Here is a 25455-nt window from a genome sequence, read left to right as displayed (position 1 = left end):
GATATGCTTCACATCACCTACGGTTTATTTTAGAAACTATTTAACTTGATTCCATCAAAGCCTTTTGATTTAAATTTCAATTTAATGAAAATACAAGGTATAGAGAAACAAGCTAAGTGACATCACCAGACAAATCCAGAAGGTGGAATAAACTATAGGAAAACTGGTTCAGTTTTTGGTTTTGTTTTTTTCGTAAATCAGGGATGGTGAAAAAATGTACCTTGATTAAAAGAGACTTAAGGGGCATAATAATCAGAGGAAATGCAAATATGGTGTATTTTGAGAAACGTGGGTAAATTTAAACATGGATTGGTTATCAATAAGATGAAAATTTATTGCTATGAAAAGACAATGATAATTAATGGGGGGAAATTAGGTTACAAAGCCACAGATATGGAATGATCTCTTAAAGAAGAATATATAGTCTTTGTGTGTATGTGTATAAACAGAATATCTGGAAGAATGTGCAGATGTTCAATAGGGTTTTAGGAGTAGTAATATAGGTGGAGAGAATATGGTCCCATGGTATTTAAACAAGATACATTTTTGGTTGTTTTTGTTTTCCAACTTTCTACAATGCACATATATAACTTTTATAAGAAAAAAAGGCTAATTTCAGTTAAAAATGTGATATTAGAAAGTCATGATTATTAAAGGGATAGGTAAATAAGATTGTTTCATTTTATACATTTTTATTTTTTCCTATTGCAATTAACAGGACATGACTAAATTATAGTACTCAGAATTTTGTGGGCTATTTTAATGATTCAACCTAATAACCAGATATGAGTATACTTTGGGCTTATGTTATATTTTTCTTTCTGAGCATGTTGAGCTACCACTATGTCAATTATTGCTTCTTCACAATTTGATATTTATTTTGCTGTTCTCTATACAACAAATATATTTTGCAGTTGCTGTACAAAATATCTTCTTTGTTATGCTTTATTTTGGAATGCTTCATTAGTTTACAGTGGATTAGGAATGAACATTCCCAAGGGAATTTTTTTTAAAAATACTAATATTCTTCCCAGGATATACAAAATGTTTTTATTGAGAAAAATATTCAAAACATTAATAGATTTCAATTGTCACCATAATCCTCTGAAATATTTCCTCATATAAATGAAACCTTTAAGGAGGGAAAAATTTGTATCTCTAAAATCTAATTAATTACTTAATTAATTTTACCCTGCCTTTCCCCAGAAGTATTTCAAGAGACTTATTAGAATATATAAAACATGACAGACAATATATCATAAAATAAATATGGGAATAAAACATTTAAAAGCTAAGTTGAGAAAAAAGAACAACACAAAATAAGTTTTAAAATGCTTAGAATAATACCCATATAACTAGTAAACATAATCTACAATTACTTTTGTTAAATGTCAGTTACAGTTAATAACATCCACGAAATAAAAGTGAATCAGTTGCTCTTAATTCTAAGATTATATTATAAATTCTCCTGAGATACTAGTAAAGAGATGTCGTATGAAGTCATGAACATCATTCTCAGCAATGTATGTACCAGTTTCCATCATCTCGTTCTCACATTATTTTTAGCTTTTTAAATTGGAAACACTTCTTTTGGGAGCTTCAGACATTCACAACTAAATTTCCATTTTCCAAAGAACTAATTTTTAGTTCAGTTTATAGTCTGCTAAGGTACTGTATGGCTATTAATGCTATTCATGTGAGTTTCAAGGAACCAGAAAACCTGAGGTTAAATTTTATAACTTAAAAATAACCTCTACAATTAAAAACAATTGAAATATGGTTATATTATGGATATGAACAAAATCCCATTAGCAATTATTCATTGATTTCTTTAAGTGTGTATATAATTCTATTTTTTCAAAAAAGCATATATTTTGTGAGGAAAATTGATTTTTTTCAATAGAGAATTGTTGAGCACTTATTGCTTTCAAGCAATAAATATTTTTTACATTTTATCCTATGTCAGCTATTTTGCTGGGTGCTGAGGATCCAGTGGTGAGAGGACACCTGAATTGGTGAATTCTAATATGGTACATTCTTGAGATACATTTGGATGCCCAATCAATACTAAGTGAACTTCCCGGTTTAGCTATTAACTGCTGTAGTTTAATATTTGACAATATATAGGCAAACTTGGAGTAGTGATTAAAAAATACACAGATCTTTAATGTGGTTAATGAGGAATAAGGTCAGCACTGACTCTGGTATTAATTTAGCATTTGCTTTTGATATTTAGAGTTTAGAGGGGGACCTTTTTATCTTTAATTCCTACCAGTGGCTGGTACATGAAGCTGTTATTTTCTTTTTCTATTTTAACAGAATCAGAGCAATGGTAAGTGTTGATATACTCATTTGAATTTGGAAGAATCATCTTCTTCAAAATTATCAAATAACTCACTCAGTTGGAATACAAAAAGTGAGCCAAAATCCAGGGAAAGAGCTAAGAACTTGTCAATCCTTTCAAAGATTAGAATCTCTGACCTCTTTTGAAAGTTGTTTTCTATTCTTAAAGTGTCATTTAATTTTAATATCACCATGTCACTATCTCTAGCAGCAATACCACAACAAACAGTTTTATATCCCAGCAACCTTATCTTAAAATACAGGGAAAGTGTACGTGTGTATATGTGTGTGAGAGAGAGGGTAAAAGAAGGCGGAAGAATATAAGAATAATTGAGAAGGAGAAGTGATAGGAGAATCAAACTTTTTGATTGAGCTAGGCAATTAATTTAGTTGAACAGGAAGTCTAGATAACTGTTCCTGGATTAGCCGGCTATTTTATTAACTTGAACATATTGATTGGTTAATTAAACAACATATACACACAGACTGATATGTGTCACTTCACACCCTAGTGTCTACAGCATACATTTTGGCAGTCTGTGTCCGAGGTGCTGCATATGACTGGGCCATGGAAAGAGCTGTAGTTGAATAGGCTTTCCTCCTGGAATAAGGATAGTTCCTCTCAGGTCCAACATCTGTTTGGAAGAGATAAACATAGCGATATAAAAATAATTATGGCTCAGAAAACTTTGGGGGAAAATGTAATTTTATATACTCTTACCCAAAAGTGGCAATAATATAAATATTATAAGAAGGAATCATCTAAGAACCTAGAAGAAACTCTAAGATTTTCAACCTGAAAGTTATTTTTAGATTTAAAATTCAGTCAAGTAATTTCCTTTTCTTTTCTTCCTTATGAGAAGAGGGATTTCCTTATTTTTTTTCAGTGACATTTTGAGAAACCCAATAGTAACACATTACACTTTTTAACAGCAAGTATGCATTTGACTTGGCTCTCTGTTTACTTCTCTGTTTAACTCTAGATATAAATTTAGTTGATTGGGTTAAGTGAGATATATAAGATTATGACACATCAAAATAACCATTATATATTTGAATATTAGATACAGTTGTAGCTGTAGTATTCTTTTTATTCTTTCCAACAAATATACCACTAACAGGATAGTAAGGTTCTAGTGTTGCAAATCAGTTGTCCATGAACAACTGAAATTTCTAATGGTAATAGGTAGGGATCAAGTTATCAACATTACTTTGAGCTGGTGAGATATACTTCCATTGGGTTGGGAGGAATGATACTGGAGGCAAGGAAGCGTGCTATTTTATTTTGTTCTTACCTTTGAAGAGGTATAAGCAGCATGTGAGGACAGCACCAGCCAAGAAGCAACCCAGAGACCCAGCCATTCCAAGCCAACAGGACCAACCAAATTTATATTGGTTGCCAAGAAATATATTGTGCAAAACCAGAGAAGAACGTTCCACATAAACATCAACAGCATACCACACAGAGCCAATGATTCCTGGGGCACCTGAAGGAGATGAAAATTCCTAAAAATAATGCAGGCTTTTTTTTTTAAACATCTTTATTGGAGTATAATTGCTTTACAATAGTGTGTTAGTTTCTGCTGTATAACGAAGTGAATCAGCTATACATATACATATATCCCCATATCTCCTTCCTCTTGCATCTCCCTCCCACTGTTCCTATCCCACCCCTCTAGGTGGTCACAAAGCACCCAGCTGATCTCCCTGTGCTATGCGGCTCCTTCCCACTAGCTTTCTATTTTACGTTTGGTAGTGTATATATGTCCATGTCACTTTCTCACTTTGTCACAGCTTACCCTCCCCCCTCCCTGGGTCCTCAAGTCCATTCTCTAGTAGGTCTGTGTCTTTATTCCTGTCTTACCCGTAGGTTCTTCACGACATTTTTTTTCTTAGATTCCATATATACGTGTTAGCATACGGTATTTGTCTTTCTCTTTCTGGCTTCACTCTGTATGACAGACTCTAGGTCCATCCACCTCACTACAAATAACTCAATGCAGGCCTTTTAAAAATTGAAATCCAAGGAGATTTAAGAGTATTCTACTGTATTGTATTTAAGAGTTTTCTATGGCTCCCCAGACCCATGACTGAAGTTATGTCAGCTACATAATCAGCACCCATATGGAAACTATGTTTTTAAAGTCCTTCATTTTAGTACTTTGAGGTTAAAAACAAATAACTAAAATAGAAATAGAACATTTATCTAACACCCCCACACCATATTAGGATAGACTAAGAAATTTTGTTCATTTTAAATAAAATTTAATTCTCACAGATTAGTCTTTCTGAAAATTGATTGTCTTGAAACAATGCCACTAGAGTCCTCTTGCTTTAAAGGTATAAATTGCATGTAAGGCTCAGAGGTAAGAAAAAAGAGTGGGGAGTTGTGAGACAAAAGGCTATATGAAAATGGTGTTTCTGAAATCTGTAACCCCCAAGAAACTCTCACATTTTTTCTCTAGTAAGTCTGTCTGTGATATCTATTGAAATCACAATTTAATTGCATTATTTTCCCAATTGTTTAATGCAAGAAGTTTAAGAAGGACCAGATCATGAACACATAGTAACCATTAAAATACAGGGTGTAAATTACCACACCTTTTCCATAATACTATAACCCATAGGTTTAGGATGAAAACTTTTTTTTGAAACTTAGAAACAGATTTTGGAATGTATATTTATACACACACACACGTATATATACACACATATATACGTGTGTGTGTGTGAAACGGAGCAGGACCTTATGGTCCTTTCTCCCCCACGTCCTCCGCCTGCCTTTTGTCTGTGGGAAAACTTTAGCCAAAGAATAAGTTTAATCAGAGATGTGAGAAAATGCAGAAGAAAAAAAAGCAGTCAGACAGGACAAAACAATGATACTTTAGTCAGTAAGCAAAGTCAACGACCTTTAGTTCCTTCTCAAGGGCTATGGATAGTACTCTGAGCCATATCCTGTGGGCTGTTTTATAGATACTGAAACCCCTACCAGGTGGAAGAAGTTAACTACATGATGAGCAGACTGTAGTCATGACATAAGCTGCCACAATTCGGAGAACTGGCCTCAAAGAAATGGGAACAAACTGACCACGGGACTGAAGATTAACTGTGCTTAAAACAATCAAAATGATGTTGGTCAGACAACCGATGACCGATTTCAAGATGGCTGTCAGAGCTGACTGTACTGTTTCTACATGTAGCCCCTTCCCTCTACCTATAAAAGCTCTTGCCCCCCGCTTGTCAGGGCGTGGGGGGGGGCGGTCAGCCTTTAGACAGGTGTCTGCCCTCCCCACTGGTAGCCTGCATCCAAAATAAAGCAAACTTTCCTTTCCACCATCTTTACCTCTTTATTGGCTTTTGAGCAATAAGCGAGCAACAAGACCCCACTTTTAGTTATGTGTATATATCTATGTGTGTATATATCTATGTGTGTATGTGTGTATATATATAAATATATACATGGCATACTAATTTCAAATGATGATTCCAAGGGTTTGGCCATCTCTGGCAATTTAATTTACTATCTCTTTAGCCGTTCCTGCAGGGATTTTCTTCAGTGACTTACTTTTCTTTAAATTTAGTTTGTTTTGCTATTTTATAAAAAAAATGCAGTAGATTAGTGATGTCTCAAAAATCATTCTAGAATAAAATTGCAAAGCATTAAATGATGTTTAAATTTGTTACATTAACACGTTGTTACATACAAAAGCTTTATGTTATCACTAGGCTGGATATGGGAATGGATATCTTTAAAAGGAAAACAAAGTATAAATTCTTGTGTCTTTTTAGTACAACCTAAGGATCCTTAGGACCTTGTCTGAAAATATCAGGGAGACCCCACTCTTGACTACGTGATGGGTGAGACTTTCAGCTATGGGCTTACTCTGCCCACATTGGGATCTTTACAACAACAGTTAGGAGTAGATATTATTGCTGAGGCTTCACCCTAATTTGCAGACCAAGAAAAGGAGACAGACTGGCCTAAGGTCATACATTTTATATATGTATATATATATATATATATATATATATATATATATATATATATATATACCTACAAACATTTGCTAACTTTTTGCTGCTACCATAAAAGAAGATGGTTTTCTCTCTGGAGGGTGGACTCATTGGTTTTCAATCTTCCTACACTTTGATTTCTTTCACAGTGTACTTCCTCCCAACTTGTATTATGATCCAAAAAAGACATGGTGATAAAGGAAGACTAAATTGAATTTGATGACAGACCTCAGTAAAATATCAATTTTGCTGTTTCACTAATAAACACCATATAAAGTGATTCTTCATTAATTGTTCATTACTCATGCTTGATTTGTGTCTTCAGAACTCCATTTATTCATCAGCTTCTTAAGTAGAGATAATAGCATAATCTGTTTATTGTTACATATATGATCATGTGAGTTGGCACATGAGAAAAGTCTAACACAAGACTTGGTACAATTTAGTTCATTGCCAAGAAGAACTGGTAAGTGTGTGTACAGGCAAAAAGGTGGTGGCTGGAGGCTTATTTTAGGATTTCACTTCAGGAATAATCACAATTTTTTTTTTTAATTTAAAGCTTTATATAACTTTTTAAATTGTTAAAAAATAGTTTGAGGACTTCAATAAACCCTGACCAGGGATATTAACAAAAGATTAATTATCTGATTCCAAAACTAAGGAAAGCAGGGTTGGTGGATGTGCTCCTTATTCCTTCAATCTAGAAAAGCAAGTCAAATATTATCCTAAAATGAACTACTTCAGAACAGCACCCTTCTTCATCTCAAGACCTTAGTTGAGTATTTTTATTCCCATCACTAGTCCAGACCAATACCTGCTATAAGTAATGTGGTTCCAGCAACAAAGCAGATGCGGACTTTGATGTATGGCTCATCAGGGAGGAATTTCACACAGTCAAGACCAAGGAGCAGGGTAACAAATCCAAGTCCAGCTAAAATATCTGCAGTAATCATCAGCGCCCGAGTTACCACCAGCTTCACTAGAAGATCAGAGCATGTGGTTTCAGCATAGTTAGAGGAAGGAGACACGTTAATACACAGAGGTACACCAAAAAACAGACAACCACGTACATTAACATATGCCCACTGAATAAAATCAGACTTTAAATATGCATGAACTTGAAAATGAATACCCTTAATTTTTCATAAAATGCAAAAATAGTATAGACTATCAACAATATTATTTGGTTAAGGACTGCTTATTATAGTGTTGGCCATCTAGTAAAATGCCTGCCATATGGTGGGGACTAAATAACTATTTCCTTTTTGCCTCCTGTTTTGGAATGAGTCTCATTCACGAGTATTAGCTAAATGCTGAATTGAAAGTAGAGTATCTCTTCTTCTGAAGACAACTAATAAATATTCAATAAATAAATAATCACTACATTTGTTTGAAGTTTTATTGAAAAAAATGTAACAAATTGGTTAAAATAGGGGAGCAGAATAAAATACTTCAAGACATCTCATGCCAGTTCAGGTAGGAGCCATCAGCAGATCTTTAGAAGGAGAAGGAGCTTCTGTTATTAAACAGAAGACTATATATTTTCTTTTATTCCTTCAGGTTGTGACCCTTCTTGGCCAACACTCTGCATTAACCCTTCAACCTTGCATTGTCAACGAAGCATATTTTAAAGCTATGGCCAATGAGAATATGTGGTAGAATGTCCAGGAAAGAGAAGATCAGGTAAATAGAAGTAGAATAGTAACAGTCAACTGCAATGGGAGCATCATCAACTGTGAAAATCTCCTCACCTGTGAGTCCCAGTGACACCAAATTAAAACTAGAATAATGTTGTTACAAATGGAGGGTTAATTATCTGAAGTCAGAACTATTGTTACTTTAGCTGGCTACTGGAGAGGAGCAATAAAATTTATTCCTTTGATGGTATCATAATAATGTTTTATTTTCATAGTGATCTGGAGTTTCCTTGTATTGAAATAATTTTTCCCCAATGATGAGACAATTTTAGGGGCTATTTAGTTATAGATTGCTTGTAAAAATGTGGCCAATTTTCCTCATTTCAAATCTAAAATATTTTTATAATCCATCTAAGAGAGGAAATCAATGCATAAAATCAGTTTCTACCTTATTAATAGGTGAATATTTAAGATCTCAAAATGTGACATTAATTTTTAAAATTTAGGCTCAAATTTCAAATTTAGGTCAAATCTAGAGTTCATTTTGTTTTCCTCAAAATTAAGGAAAGAGAAAAATATGTAACTCATTAGGTGATATCAGTTTTTATTTTATTTTAGCAGATCTCCTTGATCCTCAAATAAGTGGGCTTCTTATTCAGCAGCCCCAAACCAAGTGGTCCCACATTTTGGAGTGCCTCCCTTGAAATTTTCTAAGTCCTCTTCTGGAACATGGGATCAACAGGGCCAGGGCTGTTATCTGGATGAGGTGCCCTGAAATCATTGTGGGCCCTGGTCTTCCCCTCTCTGACCCTTGCTCCCATACAAAGTGTATCTCAGATGCTCTGTGGAACTACAGGACTCATGCCTATGGTGTCATCCAGGGGCCACATGGCTAGCCCAGTTCCAAGAGGGCATCTCTGCAAGAGATTGCTAATGCTGGCCATCCAGGAATTTCCTTTTGGAGATTATCTGAGATTTGGCTGCCAGAATAATGTTAAATACCCTGATTTGGGGGGTGGAGAAGGGCTCAAATTAACAGTATCAACCGGAGCCCTAAAAAATACATCTGGGTCTAAATACTCTAAGTATACAAGGTAATGAGAAAGGTGATCTAATTGTGATTGTATAAAAGATACCAAAGACTAAAAATAAAATCTACTCTCTTACAGGTAACATCCTAACTTAGAGGGTACAGTTACATTATTTTCTTAGAACATATTTTCATCTCTCTTGTCTTTAAGCATATGACAGAATTTTTTAAAGAAAATTAATGGATTTTTAGTATATTACTTGAAAGTAATAGGTAAAACTATATCAAAAGACAAATGTGAGATAGTATAGGCAAAAGATAAAGGACCATTTTAAAATATAAACAGTGGTTTTCTCTGTGTAGTAGGCTTATGAATAATTTTATTTTCTTCTTATATAAATGTATATAAAAAATATTTAAAAGTTTGAAATATTTCATCTTTCTATTTACTTCTCAACTCTAACCATAGCAATGCATTTCTGGAATAGCCTAGGGTCCATGTGAACATGAATGTCCATTCCTATCGACCAAATCGTGTTTCTTTGTAGATAGAACTAGGTTAGTGCAAGAAGGGAAAAAAGAGGAAAACATAAAAGGCCTTTTTCTAAAAAATGAACTAAAAGCTTTATGAATTAAAAAATGTTTCAGGCACTCAAATTCTAAATGGCAGAGAGAGATATTTGTAGAGCACAGCTCCTTTTAAGTGCTTTTCCCTGGACAGAAATAGCTATTCAGGGGGAAAAGTCATATTCTAAGGGTTTACTTTTCATTTATCTTGAGAAAAGAAGTTGTGATATTGTACCACCACCCATCATTTGATTTGAAAGAGAGTAAAACCAATTTGCTTTAATAACAGCACCAGTAGTTCTTGGCATGATTGGATGTTCTAATAAGCAAATAAACAAACACAAAAATAAATAAATAAATGGTATGGAGAAGAGAGAATCAGCAATAAGGTTTTTCAATCTATGAAATCTTTTATTCATGGAAACATGGGCCTTGTTAACACCTAATTATAATTTAAAGCTAAAGGTAGGGAAGATGAAGGAGATGACTTTATTATTTCTGCTAAGAATGTGTCACATATTTTAATGTTTTTCATTCCCTGATCCCACAGTCTGTGTCTCTCTTTGCCTGTCAGTCTCCCTATCTGTTTTTCTGTCTCTGTCTCTGCCCCTCTATATCCACTGTCTCTCTTTCTTAGCAAGTCATCCATTGAAATACTGTAAACTTTCTATCTGACCTAAGTCATAGCTAAAAGACATATCCGAAATGCTTTTCATCTAACTGGTCAATTCTAATCATAAAATCACTGCACCCTGAAGATTTCATTTCAATTTAAAAAGTGTTTACTATAAGCCTGCTGTGTATAAGACACTATACCAGACCCTTCGTGGGAGAGCAGATCTGAATAAGATAATATTTTTACCCTAAAGGAATTTATAAATACATGGGAAAAGATAAAATATGCTAAAAATGTTTCATTCGCATTTTAGAAATAAACTAAATTTCTATTTAAAACTGGACAGAACCTTAATATTGAACAGTAAAAACCAAAAACAAATAATGGAAACCTGAGTTCAGTTTCCTTTGGTCTTCCCTCCCTGACAAGGGTGATGTCTACGGCATACGTACAGGGGTGTTCAGCAAGTATAGAATCGTGCTCCTCACAGGTGCGAATCCCATCAAAAGCATTTGTGACACACTCCCACCAGAGGCCTCGGCATTTTGTGCTCACCTAGATGTTGGAGAAGACACCATGTGAAACAACTCAGGCAGACAAAGTTCAATTCACCTTGATCAAAGGAAGAACTTGGCTCTTGTGAGTTTGATAGCAAAGTACAGTGGTTACAAGCATGATCAGAATTTCATTTACAACAAACACAATGCATTTTAGAGTATTTTCCCTTAAGCACTAACAATTCAAGGCTTTCCCCACCAGGAAGTAAAATCATTTCCTGATTTGGGGGTGGGGGGCGGGAAGAAGTCATGCCTAAAATGGATAAAATCAGAATTAAACATATGCAAATGCCTATGGCTGGTTCTATCATCGAGTCAGTTTAATAGGGCAACAATTCATTTCACTACCATATGCTGACATTTACTTATCCAAAAAAATAAAAATCAACATAACAATAGGTGATAACTGTTGACATCTTGAGTCTACTAGGAATGTACATTAATTTTTCTTCATCATGAACAATGAGTCCCATGAAGAAACATGTTATTATATATGAGGTTCATAAATTTAAAATAATGGTCAAAGAAAGTTATACATAAAGATGACCATAAATGAAATATAAAGACCATACTACTTCTTCCTTGCTCCACTGATGGACTACCAATGTTTAAGCTATGAGATGGATGTAAACAAACTGAACATTAATTTCATACAAGCTTGCAGTCATAAATCACTTTTACTTAGAAATGCTGTACAGATGATTCTAAGTATCCACTTAGAGCTAAAAGGTACAAGTGTCCTGAGCCTTCTCATACTTTACTTATAAGCTGTAAGTCAAAATAGATTTTCTAGAATTGTAAAGATGCCAACAGAAAATGTTTTCAAGTATTCTTGACAGAGCTCATACATATGGAACATAACTAATATGATTGTTTATTCTGATTTGATTACAGATTCACATTACCTTGGCAATCTGGGAATAGTTTAATAAGATTTAACCACAAATTATCTTGGAAAATGAAAGCTTAAAGTTTTCCTTAAAGAAAGAATAAATAACAGAGCAGAGTGGGAAGAGAAATGCAAAGGCAGGGAGATTATAACTGGTGTGGAGAAGAAAGGAAGGAACATGAAACATTTTGATTTGCAAAAGAAAATTACATGAGAGAATATTTGTGCTATAAAACTCTTTGACCCGGGCTTCCCTGGTGGCGCAGTGGTTGAGAGTCCGCCTGCCGATGCAGCGGACTTGGGTTCGTGTCCCGGTCCGGGAGGATCCCACATGCCACGGAGCGGCTGGGCCCGTGAGCCATGGCCGCTGAGCCTGCGCGTCCGGATCCTGTGCTCCGCAACGGGAGAGGCCACAACGGTGAGAGGCCCGCGTACCGCACACACACACACACAAAAAAAAACCAAGCAAACAAAACTCTTCGACCCATGTTCTGCTTTGAAGTTGTGTTGTGCACCAAATAAAACTCTACTGCTGGCTACTCCATCACAATTTTGAATGTTGTACTTCTATTTTCACTTTGTATGTAAAATGCTTATAATTGGTAATAATTAATAATTCTATATTGAATTTATACTCTGAAGCAGTTACTGTTTAAGTGTATTATCACCTCACTTATTAATTAAAGGATCCTGTGATCTATCATTATTACTGTCCACTTTACAAAAAAGGAAAATGAGGCACAGGAAAGTTAAGTGATAACCCCAGAAAGTGTAGTTAAATGGAGGAGATAGGATTCAAACACAGCAGTCTGTGTGTACGCTCTTAAGCACTGCAGTATACTTAAAACCTATTTTTTTTAATTCCAATTTTACTTCAGGTGAAAGTACTCCAGAAATGGAAACTGGAAGATAGTTTTGGGTGAAGTAGTAAGCCCTAACTTTAATCTTATCCTTTGGGGCTTCCCTGGTGGCGCAGTGGTTGAGAATCCGCCTGCCGATGCAGGGGATACCAGTTCGTGCCCTGGTCCGGGAAGATCCCACATGCCGCGGAGCGGCTGGGCCCGTGAGCTATGGCTGCTGAGCCTGTGCGTCCGGAGCCTGTGCTCCGCAACAGGAGAGGTCACAACAGTGAGAGGCCCGCGTACCACAAAAAAAAAAAAAAAAAATCTCATCCTTTGGCCATTATTCTATGAAACCTCAGTTTGGCTTGCTCTTCCTTACATTAAATCTAGTAGTGAAGTTTTAGAATATTGGAATATTATCTGACCTGAGGCACCACAGAGACCAAAATATTAATAAAGAAAATCCATCTTGTGAAAACTGATATATCAATTTCTAAAGGATGTGAATATTTAAACTTACATGCACATGAAATTTAAGCTATAACTGAAAAAACACAGACTTTAAATTGACACTCTTATTAGCTGTGTTGCATCCTTAGCAAGGCCTTACCTTTTTTGAGCCTCAATCTCCTTATCTTTATAAAGGAGCTAATGCTAGGGTGACTATAAGAATTAAAAATTACAAACACACACAACATAAATGATTTGCTCAATAAATGATAATACTAGAAAAGTACTTAAACAGCATAGTAACCTGAGTAGTGACTAAGTTCAGCATTACTAACTAACCATATGAAAGTGGAGAAAGGTAGATGTAATGGGTAGAATGGCAGCCCTTCAAAAGATGTATCCATGTTCTAATCCCCAGAACCTGTGAATGTGACCTTATTTGGAAAAAGGGACTTTGCATATGTAGTTAAATTAAGGGTTTTGAGAAAAGGAGATCCTCTTGGATTACCAGGGTGGGCCCTAAATCTAATGACAAGTGTCCTTATAAGAAGAGACACACAGAGGAGAGACAGACAGAAGTGAAGGAAGCAATGTGCCCACAGACACAGACACTGGAGTGACATAGGCCCAGATCAAGGAATGCCTATGTCACCAGAAGCTTGAAGAGGCGAGGAATGCATTCTCCTCTAGAGCCTTCAGAGGGGATGTAGCCCTGCCAAAACTTGGATTTCAAAATTCTGGCCTTCAGAACTGTAAGAGAACAATGTCTCGTGTTAAGCCACCAAATTGTGGCAATGTGTTATGGCAGCCCTAGGAAATGGATAGTAGAGACGATTTGTACTGAAGTATTATACAACAGAAGACAAGCCTTCTCATAGCCTATTACCCTTCAGTCTCTCAATTAACAGGAACACACTGAATCCAATTCATTCCAATTTGAGCTAGGTTATATGGACCTGAAGTCACTATTCTATAATCAGAGAGTGACTGTCCCCAATTTCCTGCTGCCTTACTCAGCCACTGAAACAAACAAATGAAACCTACTATAATCATTCTCATTATATGTGAGGTTATTTAGAAAATGAGCTGAGCTATATATGTGAGGATATTTAAACTAAAAAGAGTATTTTTTTCTTGCCAAAATAATCCAGTAGTGGTGTCATTTTCAAGGCTATTGATCATTTACCTGCAATGACCATATTTAGAAAAGCAATGAGCTCATTAAAGGAAGCAAGGAATCCAATTTCATTAGGTATTAATGCTTAGGGGCACAATATTAGATTGCTTGGTATTCACACTCAGTTAAGGTATGTGAGAATAGCAGCTGTAATTAACTAAACTTCTGTGTTAATATAGCACTTACTGGAGACACCCTTAAAGGTGCCTTTGTGCACAAAATACAAGGTTAAAAGACTGTTTGTTATTTATCACATTTAGGAAAGTCCTCCTTGCCTATAATTTAGAATCTTCACTTATCCTCCTGTTGTACAATGGCTTATTAAGAACGCTCTAAAACAACCAAATCTACATTCTTTAAAGTTTTAAGACAAGTTTCTTACAAAGCAGACTCATGCTTAAAATATTACGGTTAACCTTACTTAATGGGTAAAAACAATGTTAACTAATAATTTTATCTCACAGCGTTGCCCAAAATAGATGATTACAAATTTAAGCTTTGTGCTCTTAACATGTGATTCACATGTTAATAAATAACATATAAAATAATACTCAGGGAATTTTTATATCACTTCAATAAATATCTGTTGGTCCTGAAGTGGGAAGAAGTCAGTTTATCCAAGGTGTGGCAATAAAAGTGCAAGTCACAAACATGAGGCCAACCTAAATTTCTTAATATTAATTACCTGCCAACAGTAGAACATAGAGATTTTATAGAAGAGTACAGATTTCTGACTTCCCTTGGAAACTTGGTCAGTCTGGCCACCTGGACTCCCTGGCTGCACATAGCAGCAATTAGCAGGAGCTGAGTGAATATTCAAATTTCTACCTGTCATTTAAATCGCACCTCAAAGATATCCCTTCTTCCATGAGATTTTCCCAGACTCTCCAGCTGGAGTTAATCTCTTCTTGGATCCCACAGTAACTGGTCCATATTTCTATAGCATTAATAATACTGCATTATCTTTTTATGGGCATTTATGTGCATCTGTCTCCCAAGTCTGCCTTTCAAACTATGTTCACTAAATGTCATGTGTCAGTCAACCGGCTAAGTGCTGGGGATACAGCAATGACCAAGATAGGCATGGCACCTTGCTTCAAGGAGCTTACAAAACCTCCTTCTCAGTATATAATAGATGCTCAATAGATGTTTGCTGAGGGAAAATATTTGTCAATTTTTCTAATTCATACACATTAACTCTCATTTCTCACTTGGCATAGAAAATGGTCACTGATATACTGTACACACAATTGAGCCTTAATATGTCCTTTTGACTTGACTGAACAGACTAGAATGTCTAAATCCAGGAGTTAGGGCTTCACTGGTGGCGCAGTGGTTGAGAGTCCGCCTGCCGATGCAGGGGACGCGGGTTCGTGCCCCGGTCCGGGAAGATCCCACATGCCGTGGAGCGGCTGGGCCCATGAGCCATGGCCACTGAGCCTGCGCGTCCGGAGCCTGTGCTCCGCAACAGGAGAGGCCACAACAGTGAGAGGCCCGCGTACCGTAAAAATAATAATAATAAAATAAATAAATAAATCCAGGAGTTAAAGAAATATTATTGAGACCAGAGAGCCTATGCCGATTTGGTGTCAGCCTGGACCCTATCTACTCAACTGGCTCTGGAAAGTGTTTACCACAATACTAAGGATACGCAGGTTACCACTTAGAAAACTAGTTTCAGGAAAAGGGACTGATCGTCCCTCTTCCTAGTTGAGTTTATAATGGCATAAATTAATTCCTTAATCCTGGGATTTCTTATTCTAACCTCTTTAGCAGTTTCCAATTAAGGTTTCTCTTTTCTCTATCCTAGCTTTTGCCAATTTCCCCTTTCTTATCCCTCTGAAAATATTTACAAGTAGCAACACACAATTTTGCCTGCATTGTGTTATCTTCTGCAGTTTTGAGTGTGCCTGTCATGCCTCCATATATTTTATATATCTTTTGAGAAGAGAGAAACTTAAATATACTTTAATTAATTGGCATTTTCTCCTCCTGTTACATAGGAGAAATTTATATATATATATATATATATATATATATATAGGATCGGCCAGAGAGTGTCTTCGGTTTTTAAGTAAAAATAAAAACTACATTTTTCATTTTCACCAAGAATTTTATTGAACAATGTATTCATCGTTTTGTTTCACTACTTTCTGCCACTTTTCAGGCAACTTCATAATTCAGTCTTCCCCAAACTTTTTATCTTTCTGAGCAAAGAACTGTTCCAAGTGCCTTTTACAATCTTCCAGGGAATTGACATTTTTTTCATTAAGAGAATTTTGTAAAGACCAAAATAAATGGAAATCCGAAGGTGCAATGTCTGGTGAGTACGGAGGATGAATGAAGAACTTCCCAGCCAAACTGTAACAGTTTTGGCCTGGTCATCAAACAAACATGCGGTCTTGTGTTATCCTGATGGAAGATGATGCGTTTTCTGTTGACGAATTCCGGATGCATTTCATCGAGTGCTGCTTTCATTTGGTCTAATTGGGAGCAGTACTTGTTGGAATTAATCACTTCCTTTTCCAGAAGCAGCTCATAATAGAAGACTCCCTTTCAATCCCACCATATACACATCACCTTCTTTGGATAAAGACCGGCTTTTGGTGTGGTTGGTGGTGGTTCATTTCGCCTGCCCCACGATCTCTTCTGTTCCACATTATTGTACAGTATCCGCTTTTCATCGCCCGTCACAATTTGTTTTAAAAAAGGAACGTTTTCATTATGTTTAAGTAGAGAATCTCATGCGGAAATACGGTCGAGAAGGTTTTTTTCGCTTAACTTACGTGGAACCCAAACATCAAAGCGATTCACATAACCCGGCTGGTGCAAATGATTTTCAGCGCTTGATTTGGATATTTTGCGTATGTCGGCTATCTCTCATGTGGTAGGACGTTGATTGTTCTCAATTAATGTCTCGATTTGTTTGCTATCAACTTTAATTGCTCTACCCAACCATGGAGCATCGTCCAGAGAGAAATCTCCAGCACGAAACTTGGCAAACAACTTTTGACACCTTCAACCAGTCACAGGACCTTCTCCATATGCTGCACAAATCTTTTCTTGCATTTAGGTTGCATTTTTACCTTTCTTGAAATAATAAAGCATGTTATGCTGAAAACGTTGCTTTTTTCTTCCATCTTCAATATTTAAATGGCTACACAAAAATACACCAATTTTGATAAGTCTTTTTTAAATGCACGCTGATATGACAGCTGTCACATACAATCTAACAAAACTGTTTTGAATGAATTTAAAAGACAACTAAGAGCTACTAGAGCCATCCTATGGAAAAAAACGAACCAACCGTTTGGCCAACCCAATATATATAGTAATTATACACAGTAGGCTTAGTAAATGTTTTTTCTTGGTTGACCACAACCAAACAAGATTTTTCTTTGTCACTATGCATTATGTTATAAATGTATATGCATTGGGATTTGTGTGTAAATATAATATATAGGAAGAATAATCATTAGCCAAAAGAAAAATGGGATGTCATGCAGATATATTCTCTTAAAAACCACCTTGCATATGCATAAAATAGAGATTTCTAGTTTTCACACCACTTTACCATCATTGTGCTAGTGTACTTTAATGCTGAAGACGCAACTTACTTGTTTCCAGTACTTAATTGAATATATTTATTGGGGTGCAAAAGTTTTAATAATACTATAGTAAATAATGTTTTACTACTAAAACATGAAACATTTTCACTTTGAACAAAAAGACATTTGAATTTTTCATGCTAGAGTTCTGAACTTTTAATTTTTACATTTTCTTTTCTTTTTCTTACTATCCCAGGGCCTAAAAGAACTCAAGACAGGTATTTATAAGGATGAGAAAACAAGATTAAAATAAATAAAATAGATGTCACCCTTCTTTTTTACTCCATTTATGTACCATGAGTTTATGTGCTAAAATATATTTGGTTTAACTCTTCTTTCTTAGCTGTGGAGCACTTGCTAAAGGAATAAACGGCAAGAATGGGATAATGCAAACTTAGTAGGCATTCATATAATGTTTGTGGCCTTCATGGTCATATTATCTAGTTTACATATATGGACTATATAAATATTTCAATTTTAATATCTATTATTTAATTTAAGTCATACATTTCATCATTTTAGAATATTTTCCTTATGAAAGTATGGAATCACAACTTTGCAAAGATTACTGGCCAGTGCAGAGATCACAATTTACGTTGAGTGAATTATTACAAAATATTAATTTCCTTTTCTCTCTCTCCTTTTCTTAATTTCTTTCCATCTTTGAAGCACCAGAAAGAAAAGCTATATTTTCTAGGTAGGAATACACTCTTCACCAACTTTATTATACATCTCAGGGGACTAGCTCTTTTTTCCTATCTGATTAAAAAGAAGGACTAAATCCATATGTTGAAAAAATTTAAACTGCAGCAAGATGAAAGATCTTCCCTAAGAAAAAGTGATGGTCTTTCTACAGAGATACTTCTTATTTAGTGTGCAATGTGAGATTTCCAAATATCACTTCACATTATATTTCACTCATTTATTCATTCTTTTAGTAAGTATGTCAAGTATCATAATAGGTACCCATTCACTTCATATTAACAAATGCATCCTGAGTTCCCATTATGTGGAAGAGAGTCCTAGGAACTGTAGGAGACCATGAGGCAAATTAAAGAATATTTCTAGGCTCAAATGTCTGCTAAAGGAGTTTAAAATCAGTTGGAAAGCAAAACAAGTATATGTAATCAGAGTACATGCTAGCTCTAATAATTTCAATATTTATGTAGGAAAGAATAGTAGCATCATTAATTAAAATAGAAATCCCAGGGGAGAACCTGGTAATGAAGATAAAATAAATCCAAATGTGGATTACCTTTCATTTGAGGTCATAAAATTTTAATCATAACAGTGCTTGGTACATGACAAATTCTCAGTAAATAATTAACAAAAGTTGAACTGAAAAATGAAATAAACTTGTTAAAACATTTTTTCTTTCTGATAATTGAGAGACCAGTAACTTAGTGAAGAAACCACTTTCCTATTTTACTGTGGATAATGAAGAATTACACATTTTATGATGTAATTAACATATTTTTGTTATTAATTCATAATTTATTTTCTTTTAAAATGTATTTAATATATAACTTATGTTATTTTGCCTCTATTCTCTGTCTTATTCTCCTGGTTAGACAAAAAGGGAACAGTCATAAGTGTAAAAATGGAAAAAACAACAGCTCAGAGAAGTAAACAAAATTTGTCCAAGAGAATCAATAGAGAAAATAGGAACAAAACTTAAATATCATATTTCTCCCTTCAGTGAACATTGTACAAAATGCCATCTCCTCCTCCAGAACAAAAACAAAACAATAAACTGCAAATAGACGATAATATATCTAACATTTATTGACTGATTTGTATTTGCCTGGTACTGCGGTCAACTAGATACACAGGCTCATTTAACCCTCACAAGACACTTACCATGTGCATATTGTTACTCTCCCTTTATAGAAGAGGAAATGCAGTTTTACACAACTTAAACATCTTTTGAAATTCACACAGCTACTGCCTGGCAGGGTGGGATTTAATCTCAGGTCCCTGTAACATCAAGTCCAACCTGTAAACATCCACACTGAAAAGCATTCCCTTCTTGGCCCCTCAAGGTGCTGTGCAACAATCTAAGTAAAAAAAAAATAGTGGCATGGTCCAGGGATGTTGCTGCTTAATGACTTCTGTATAGAGACTAATTTTCCTCCATTTAAGCTCTAGGTGAGTGGCTCCATCCTTCCTCCAATTACCCAAAAACAGTAAAGTGGATTTCAAATTTTACTCCTTCTCCATCAGCCTTCTTTTCCCACATGCAATCAATTATTAATCCCATCAAATTGAGTTCTTTAGTTTCCCATATCTTCATGTCTTTTTAAAAATATTTTATTGAATTATAGTTGATTTACAATGTTGTGTTATTTTCAGGTGTACAGCAAAGTGAATCAGTTATACATATATATATATATATATCTACTCTTTTCAGATTGTTTTCCCATACAGGCCATTACAGAGTATTGAGTAGAGTTCCCTGTGCTATACAGTAGGTTCCTGTTAGTTATCTATTTTATACATAGTAGTGTGTATATGTCAATCCCAGTCTCCCAATTTATCCCTCCCTGCTTATCCCCTGGTAACCATAAGTTTGTTTTCTACATCTGTGACTCTACTTCTGTTTTAGAAACAAGTTCATTTGTACCCTTTTTATGCTTGCTGCCACACTAGTTCAGACCATCAATGTTTTCCTCCTGTTTTATGGGAAAACTGCCTAGTTGATCTCCCTATAATTCATTTTACCCTTTCTAATCATTCCCCACATTAGCCAGAATGATTGCTCCTTCTAAAACACACATATATGTTTGCTTACAGTGAACCACCCTTGTCTATGGTATAAGATCTATATTTTACATGAATACAAGCCCTCGATGATCCAGCCCTTATATTCTCCTCCCTATGTTGGAAACTTTTTCCAATATGTCCAAAGTGATAAACATACAGCACTCTCATACCTAGATCTCTGCCTATATCATGTCCTGTGCATGCAATACTCTCTACTTTTTCTGCCCCCTTCACTTGTTCTTCAAGCCTAGTTTAGATATTTCTTCTAGGTAGCCTTCATTGATTATACATGATTGAGTGAACTGACCACTCAGAGTTATCTGTAATCATAGCACTGGTCATATCATACTGTCTATCAGTTTACCTGTCTGTCTCCGCCAATATGCTGGGAGAAACAGGAAGATCTAAGTTTCATTCTCCTTCATAACCTGTACCCACCATAGTACCAAGTAGACAGCAGCTATCAAAGAGCATTTGTGGAATGAAAGATTATAGAAAGAAAAGAAAAAAAGGGGAGCACAAAAGAGAGATAAAGAGACAAAGGAGAAGGGTGGGGTAGAAAAAGAAGAATAAAAGAGAAGTAGGGCATGAAAGGTTTTTTAAAATGGAGGAAAAGGGAGAAGAGGAAAAGGAAGGGAGAAGAGGAAGAAGAAAGAGGAAGGAGGCAGGGAGGAAATAAGAAAAGAAGGGAGAAAAAAGTAAGGAGAGAAGTAGAGTGGGAAATAAGAAGAAAGAGCATATAAAGTTAACAGAAAAATGAAGACTATTCACACTAGATTTCCTAGTGGAAATTTCTAGGGAGGCTCTGGACGCCATCAGTCCTCCGGCAGCTGGCCATCTCTCTGGAAGACATAGTCATGTCTCTAGAAATAGTCATAGTCAAGGAGTTCTGATGTTAACGAGTGTAGTACTAAAAAAGACCTTAAAACAACTGAGTTCAACTTCATTTTATAACTGAGGAAACTGAGCCGAAGACACGAGCTGTGACTGTTCAATAGAAGACAGTTAAGATGCGAACACAGGCTGGAATAATTTCAAAACCCAAGTTCTCTTCACACAACAGTCTTCCCCAAGACACACATGAATCAAGAATGACAGGAGCAGCATGGTAGCTCAGGACCCCTGGTTCCTGACTTGGGGCTGTGCACAATTCCGTGTGCTATTTCTTTTTCCTAATGTTTTTACTTAATGCAAAGAACTTTCCTCTTCAGGACAGGTATAAATGAGGCCCCATACTATTTTGTAGTATTTTGAGTATTCTCTAGTAAGGCAAAAGTATATCTGAGCTCTGCTTCTTGCTCCCTGTTACTCACCTTTAGCCTGTAGTTTTGTTATTTGTCCTCTCTCTTGGAAGACCTCTGCTGCCATTTCTAACTTTTGAAATCCTTGGCATCTTTTTTGACGCTTTGTTCAAATGTCTTTTCCTCCCTGAGACCTGTCTCAATGTCCCTGACAGGAAATAATCATTCTCTCTTCTTTGCTGCAGTGGCATTTTGTTCATTTCTTTCTCAAATATGAATTGGCCTTCACCCTTTATTAGAGTTTCATGTGCACCTTTGTTCCTCCCTAAACGTGCACTCATGAAACGCAGGAATGGCTCTTGCTTTAGCTCTGACTCCCCTTGGAGGATTAGCATAGCACCTTTGAAATGACATACATTTCATGTTTGTTATGTTGAACTGAACTACAGAATCCATTTTCCAACACTGATGCCTACATCACTGTCAAAGATTAACAAAGCGAATGTTCATTATATTCCTTTTTGTTTAAATTTTCTATGGGTATGCTTTTTTTTTTTTTTTTTTTTTTTTTTTTTTTTTTTTTCAGTACGTGGGCCTCTCACTGCTGTGGCCTCTCCCGTTGCGGAGCACAGGCTTGGGACGCGCGGGCTCAGCAGCCATGACTCACGGGCCCAGCCGCTCTGCGGCATGTGGGATCTTCCCGGACCGGGGCACGAACCCGTATCCCCTGCATCGGCAGGCGGACTCTCAACCACTGCGCCACCAGGGAAGCCCCTGGGTATGCTTTTTTTTTAAAGCCCATTTATTGTGTCAATTTTTGTCCAGTAGTTGTTTAAAGTGAGTTGTTAATATGGACCAATGACGATATATACACAAGGAAGGAAGCAAAGAGACAGAACAGTAAAATTGAGTCAGTGAGTATCAGAACCTTGACATTTATGGATAATCTATGACTTTATATGCTGGCCAAATGAAGGAGTAATTGTTATGAGAGTTCCATGTCCCTTTAAAAATACTGACAAATAAAGAGACTGTTGGAGAGGAGACCTCATTTGTTAAACGGTTCTTCTTCTTTTTTTTAAATTTTAGAATATTATTTATTTTTTTATACAGCAGGTTCTTATTAGTTATCCATTTTATACATATTAGTGTATACATGTCAATCCCGATCTCCCAATTCATCACAACACCACCCCCCGCCACTTTCCCCCCTTGGTGTCCATACGTTTGTTCTCTACATCTGTGTCTCTATTTCTGCCCTGCAAACCGGTTCATCTGTACCATTTTTCTAGGTTCCACATATATGCATTAATATACAATATTTGTTTTTCTCTTTCTGACTTACTTCACTCTGTATGATAGTCTCTAGATCCATCCACGTGTCTACAAATGACTAAAGGGTTCTTTTAATGGGGAGCTTTCTTGGGGAAGATTTATTGCAATACATCTCAAGTATGGGAAATATGAAAGAAGCTAAGAACTACTAAACTATAGTCCAAGGTTAGCAAGGATTTACTCAAGGTGAATGAACTAGCCTACTCATTCCACTCATTTTACCTAGAAGTGTTCTTGCACAGAACAGAGGGCAGATTGGTTGTATGTACTGAGAGGAAAGCATGAAGGCACTTTAAATGCCAGAACTCCCAATCCATCTCAGCAAAGTCTGACCCTTTCTAAACTTTCATATCTTATCAAGTGAAGTTTGCAGTTCCATCAGCTTAAGGAGAAAGATTTTCAAATTGTTTTGGAAAATATTTTAAGAACGCTTTTAGATGAGATTTTGCATGTTTTAAAAAACATAATTTTAAGTGAGCTCAAGTCCAACATACTTCTGTATTCATCACCTACTACTGGCAGCCCATACTCTAGCAAGCTAATGGCAGCAGAACATTTCTATTTGCACTTTTCTGAGTACTGTTCAAAGGACAGTTTTGGTTTGTTTTTTTCATTCACCACTTATGTGCATGGGCAGATAATGCACCACTGGACTAACATATAGCAGACATCCTTTATAGTATTTCAGTTCTATCACAATTTTCAGAAAAATAATTTCCTAGTGCTAAAGAAGTACTTAAAATTCTCTTGGTTTTGAAATACATGTAAGAGTCATAGGAAATATAAAAGCAAGAAAAAATAAAACACAAAAATAATACACAGAAAAATAAAAGATTATTACTTTCCATTCAAAACTCCAACTTGGGAGTTTAATAAATAAAATTAGAAGAAAAAATATAAAAACTTGCCCTCGGGTATCTTTCTTAAACTTCATAAAGTATAGCATTTGCTAGAGTAAATCGTTCCATTCAGGATGTACATAGGAGAACATAGTGAATTACAGTATATTCTCAGTGAGTTCCTGATATATTGTTTCTTTTTCTTACCTATGCTCTTTGAAACCTTACAAATGAATAGTTGCTGGGTCTGAAGAATTGATTTTTACTTAGTTTTACCTCGCTCAGATTCCTATAGCCACAGAAAATAATTCTAAATTTGAAAATTACTTCTTTCAGAGCTTCTCCAGTGAGAAAAATAAAATTTTCAAATATGAAGCACTCACTCATCTTGTACATGAACAGTAGGTTCCCAAGAGCAACTCATTTTTAAAAGAGGGTTTCTTAAACCCATATCTGTCTCCTGTACTTTGGGACACACTGGGAAATCTTTGTTTCCCACAGAATGTTTTCTCCTACTTGTAAACTCCTTACAATGACATTTTTCCATTGCACAGTAATTGGGTAGGTTTTATATGACTTGAGTTTGATCACTTGATCAACATTTAGATGATCACTCCTTGTGATCATCATAAAAAAAGAAAGTCTATCATACTACTTTTAATGCTGTCTTCAAGATTAGCAAATTTCTGTTTGTGAGAAAGGATGTTAATGGAATGTTATTTATTTTGGTATATGCAGCAATGGAAGAGGTGAATTTCTAGAAAGCTTATATAATTACGCTTGTGTAAATTTACCTTTATGAAAAAAGGGCTTATTCAGTTACCTCATCTGTAAAATGGGATAACAACAATACCTACCTCATAGATGAGCTGTGAGGATTAAATAAACTAATAATGTAAAGACTCAGTAAGTAGTAAGTAAGAAGCAAGTCCATCCATGTTGCTTATTATTACTATCTTAGTCCTAGTGAATGTAATGGGCCAGTAGAGCTTAGAGAAAAGTTGGACAAGCTCGGGTCAGTAAAAGAAGCTGCTGACTTCTTACCTCCAGGGAGTCATCTGCATTCACCATCCAACAGTCTGTCCAGGTGGCCACAACCAAGAACCCAGTAGAGAAAAATGCAAAGAAGCAAGCGACATACTGAAAAAGATCCCTCATTTTAACGAACAGCCTGTCTGCAAGGGACACATGGGCAGCTGCCAGCCCTGGACCCATGCAGGTAGCTGGAATGCTGTCAGTCTTCTGTTCTTCTGGTACCTGGGGATGTTGAAAATGCTGGTCTTTTCCTTACTCCCCACTGCAGGCGTCTTAAGCTGTGGTAAGAGTAATACAAAAAGGCTCTAACCCACAGAGGGGTCCTGGAGGTCATTATCTGAAGCAACGAGCCTCCAATCAGAAGCCAGGTCAGTGAAAGGACTGAGAATGTTTTGGGTGGGGGAGAAAAGGAGCCCCGGTAATGTTTTCTGCCCAGACCGTGGGCTAATGTGAGATGATGGTCACCAGAGGCACGTGCCAGCGCCAAGATGGAGAGAAGGAAGAAAGGTCAC

The 25455-nt window shown here is 36.0% G+C and overlaps 1 protein-coding gene across 1 annotated transcript; it reads right to left on the bottom strand.

Annotated features, from left to right (window-relative positions):
- Window positions 1–2844: 2844 nt before the first annotated feature.
- CLDN16 (claudin 16) lies at window positions 2845–25123 on the bottom strand. Its single transcript, XM_059064319.2, has 5 exons — window positions 24953–25123; window positions 10660–10762; window positions 7172–7336; window positions 3639–3830; window positions 2845–2978 (listed from the first exon to the last, which is right to left on the bottom strand). The coding sequence occupies exons 1-5, from the start codon at window positions 25121–25123 to the stop codon at window positions 2845–2847; spliced, it is 765 nt and encodes a 254-aa protein (XP_058920302.1).
- Between the last annotated feature and the right edge of the window lie 332 nt (window positions 25124–25455).

The sequence above is a fragment of the Kogia breviceps genome, chromosome 5 (assembly GCF_026419965.1).
Source record: "Kogia breviceps isolate mKogBre1 chromosome 5, mKogBre1 haplotype 1, whole genome shotgun sequence".
Classification (NCBI taxonomy): Eukaryota; Metazoa; Chordata; class Mammalia; order Artiodactyla; family Physeteridae; genus Kogia; species Kogia breviceps.
This window is presented reverse-complemented; position numbering and strand designations above follow the sequence as displayed.

Bases quoted from the DNA above. Each gene is read 5' to 3' on its own strand.
- CLDN16 (XM_059064319.2), bottom strand. From the start codon at position 25,123: ATGGGTCCAGGGCTGGCAGCTGCCCATGTGTCCCTTGCAGACAGGCTG. The intron at 10,763-24,952 runs GTAAGAAGTCAG...TCCAACATCTAG, and splicing joins ATGCAGATGACTCCCTGGAG to GTGAGCACAAAATGCCGAGG. The intron at 2,979-3,638 runs GTAAGAACAAAA...TCTTCCAAACAG, and splicing joins CTGCTTATACCTCTTCAAAG to ATGTTGGACCTGAGAGGAAC.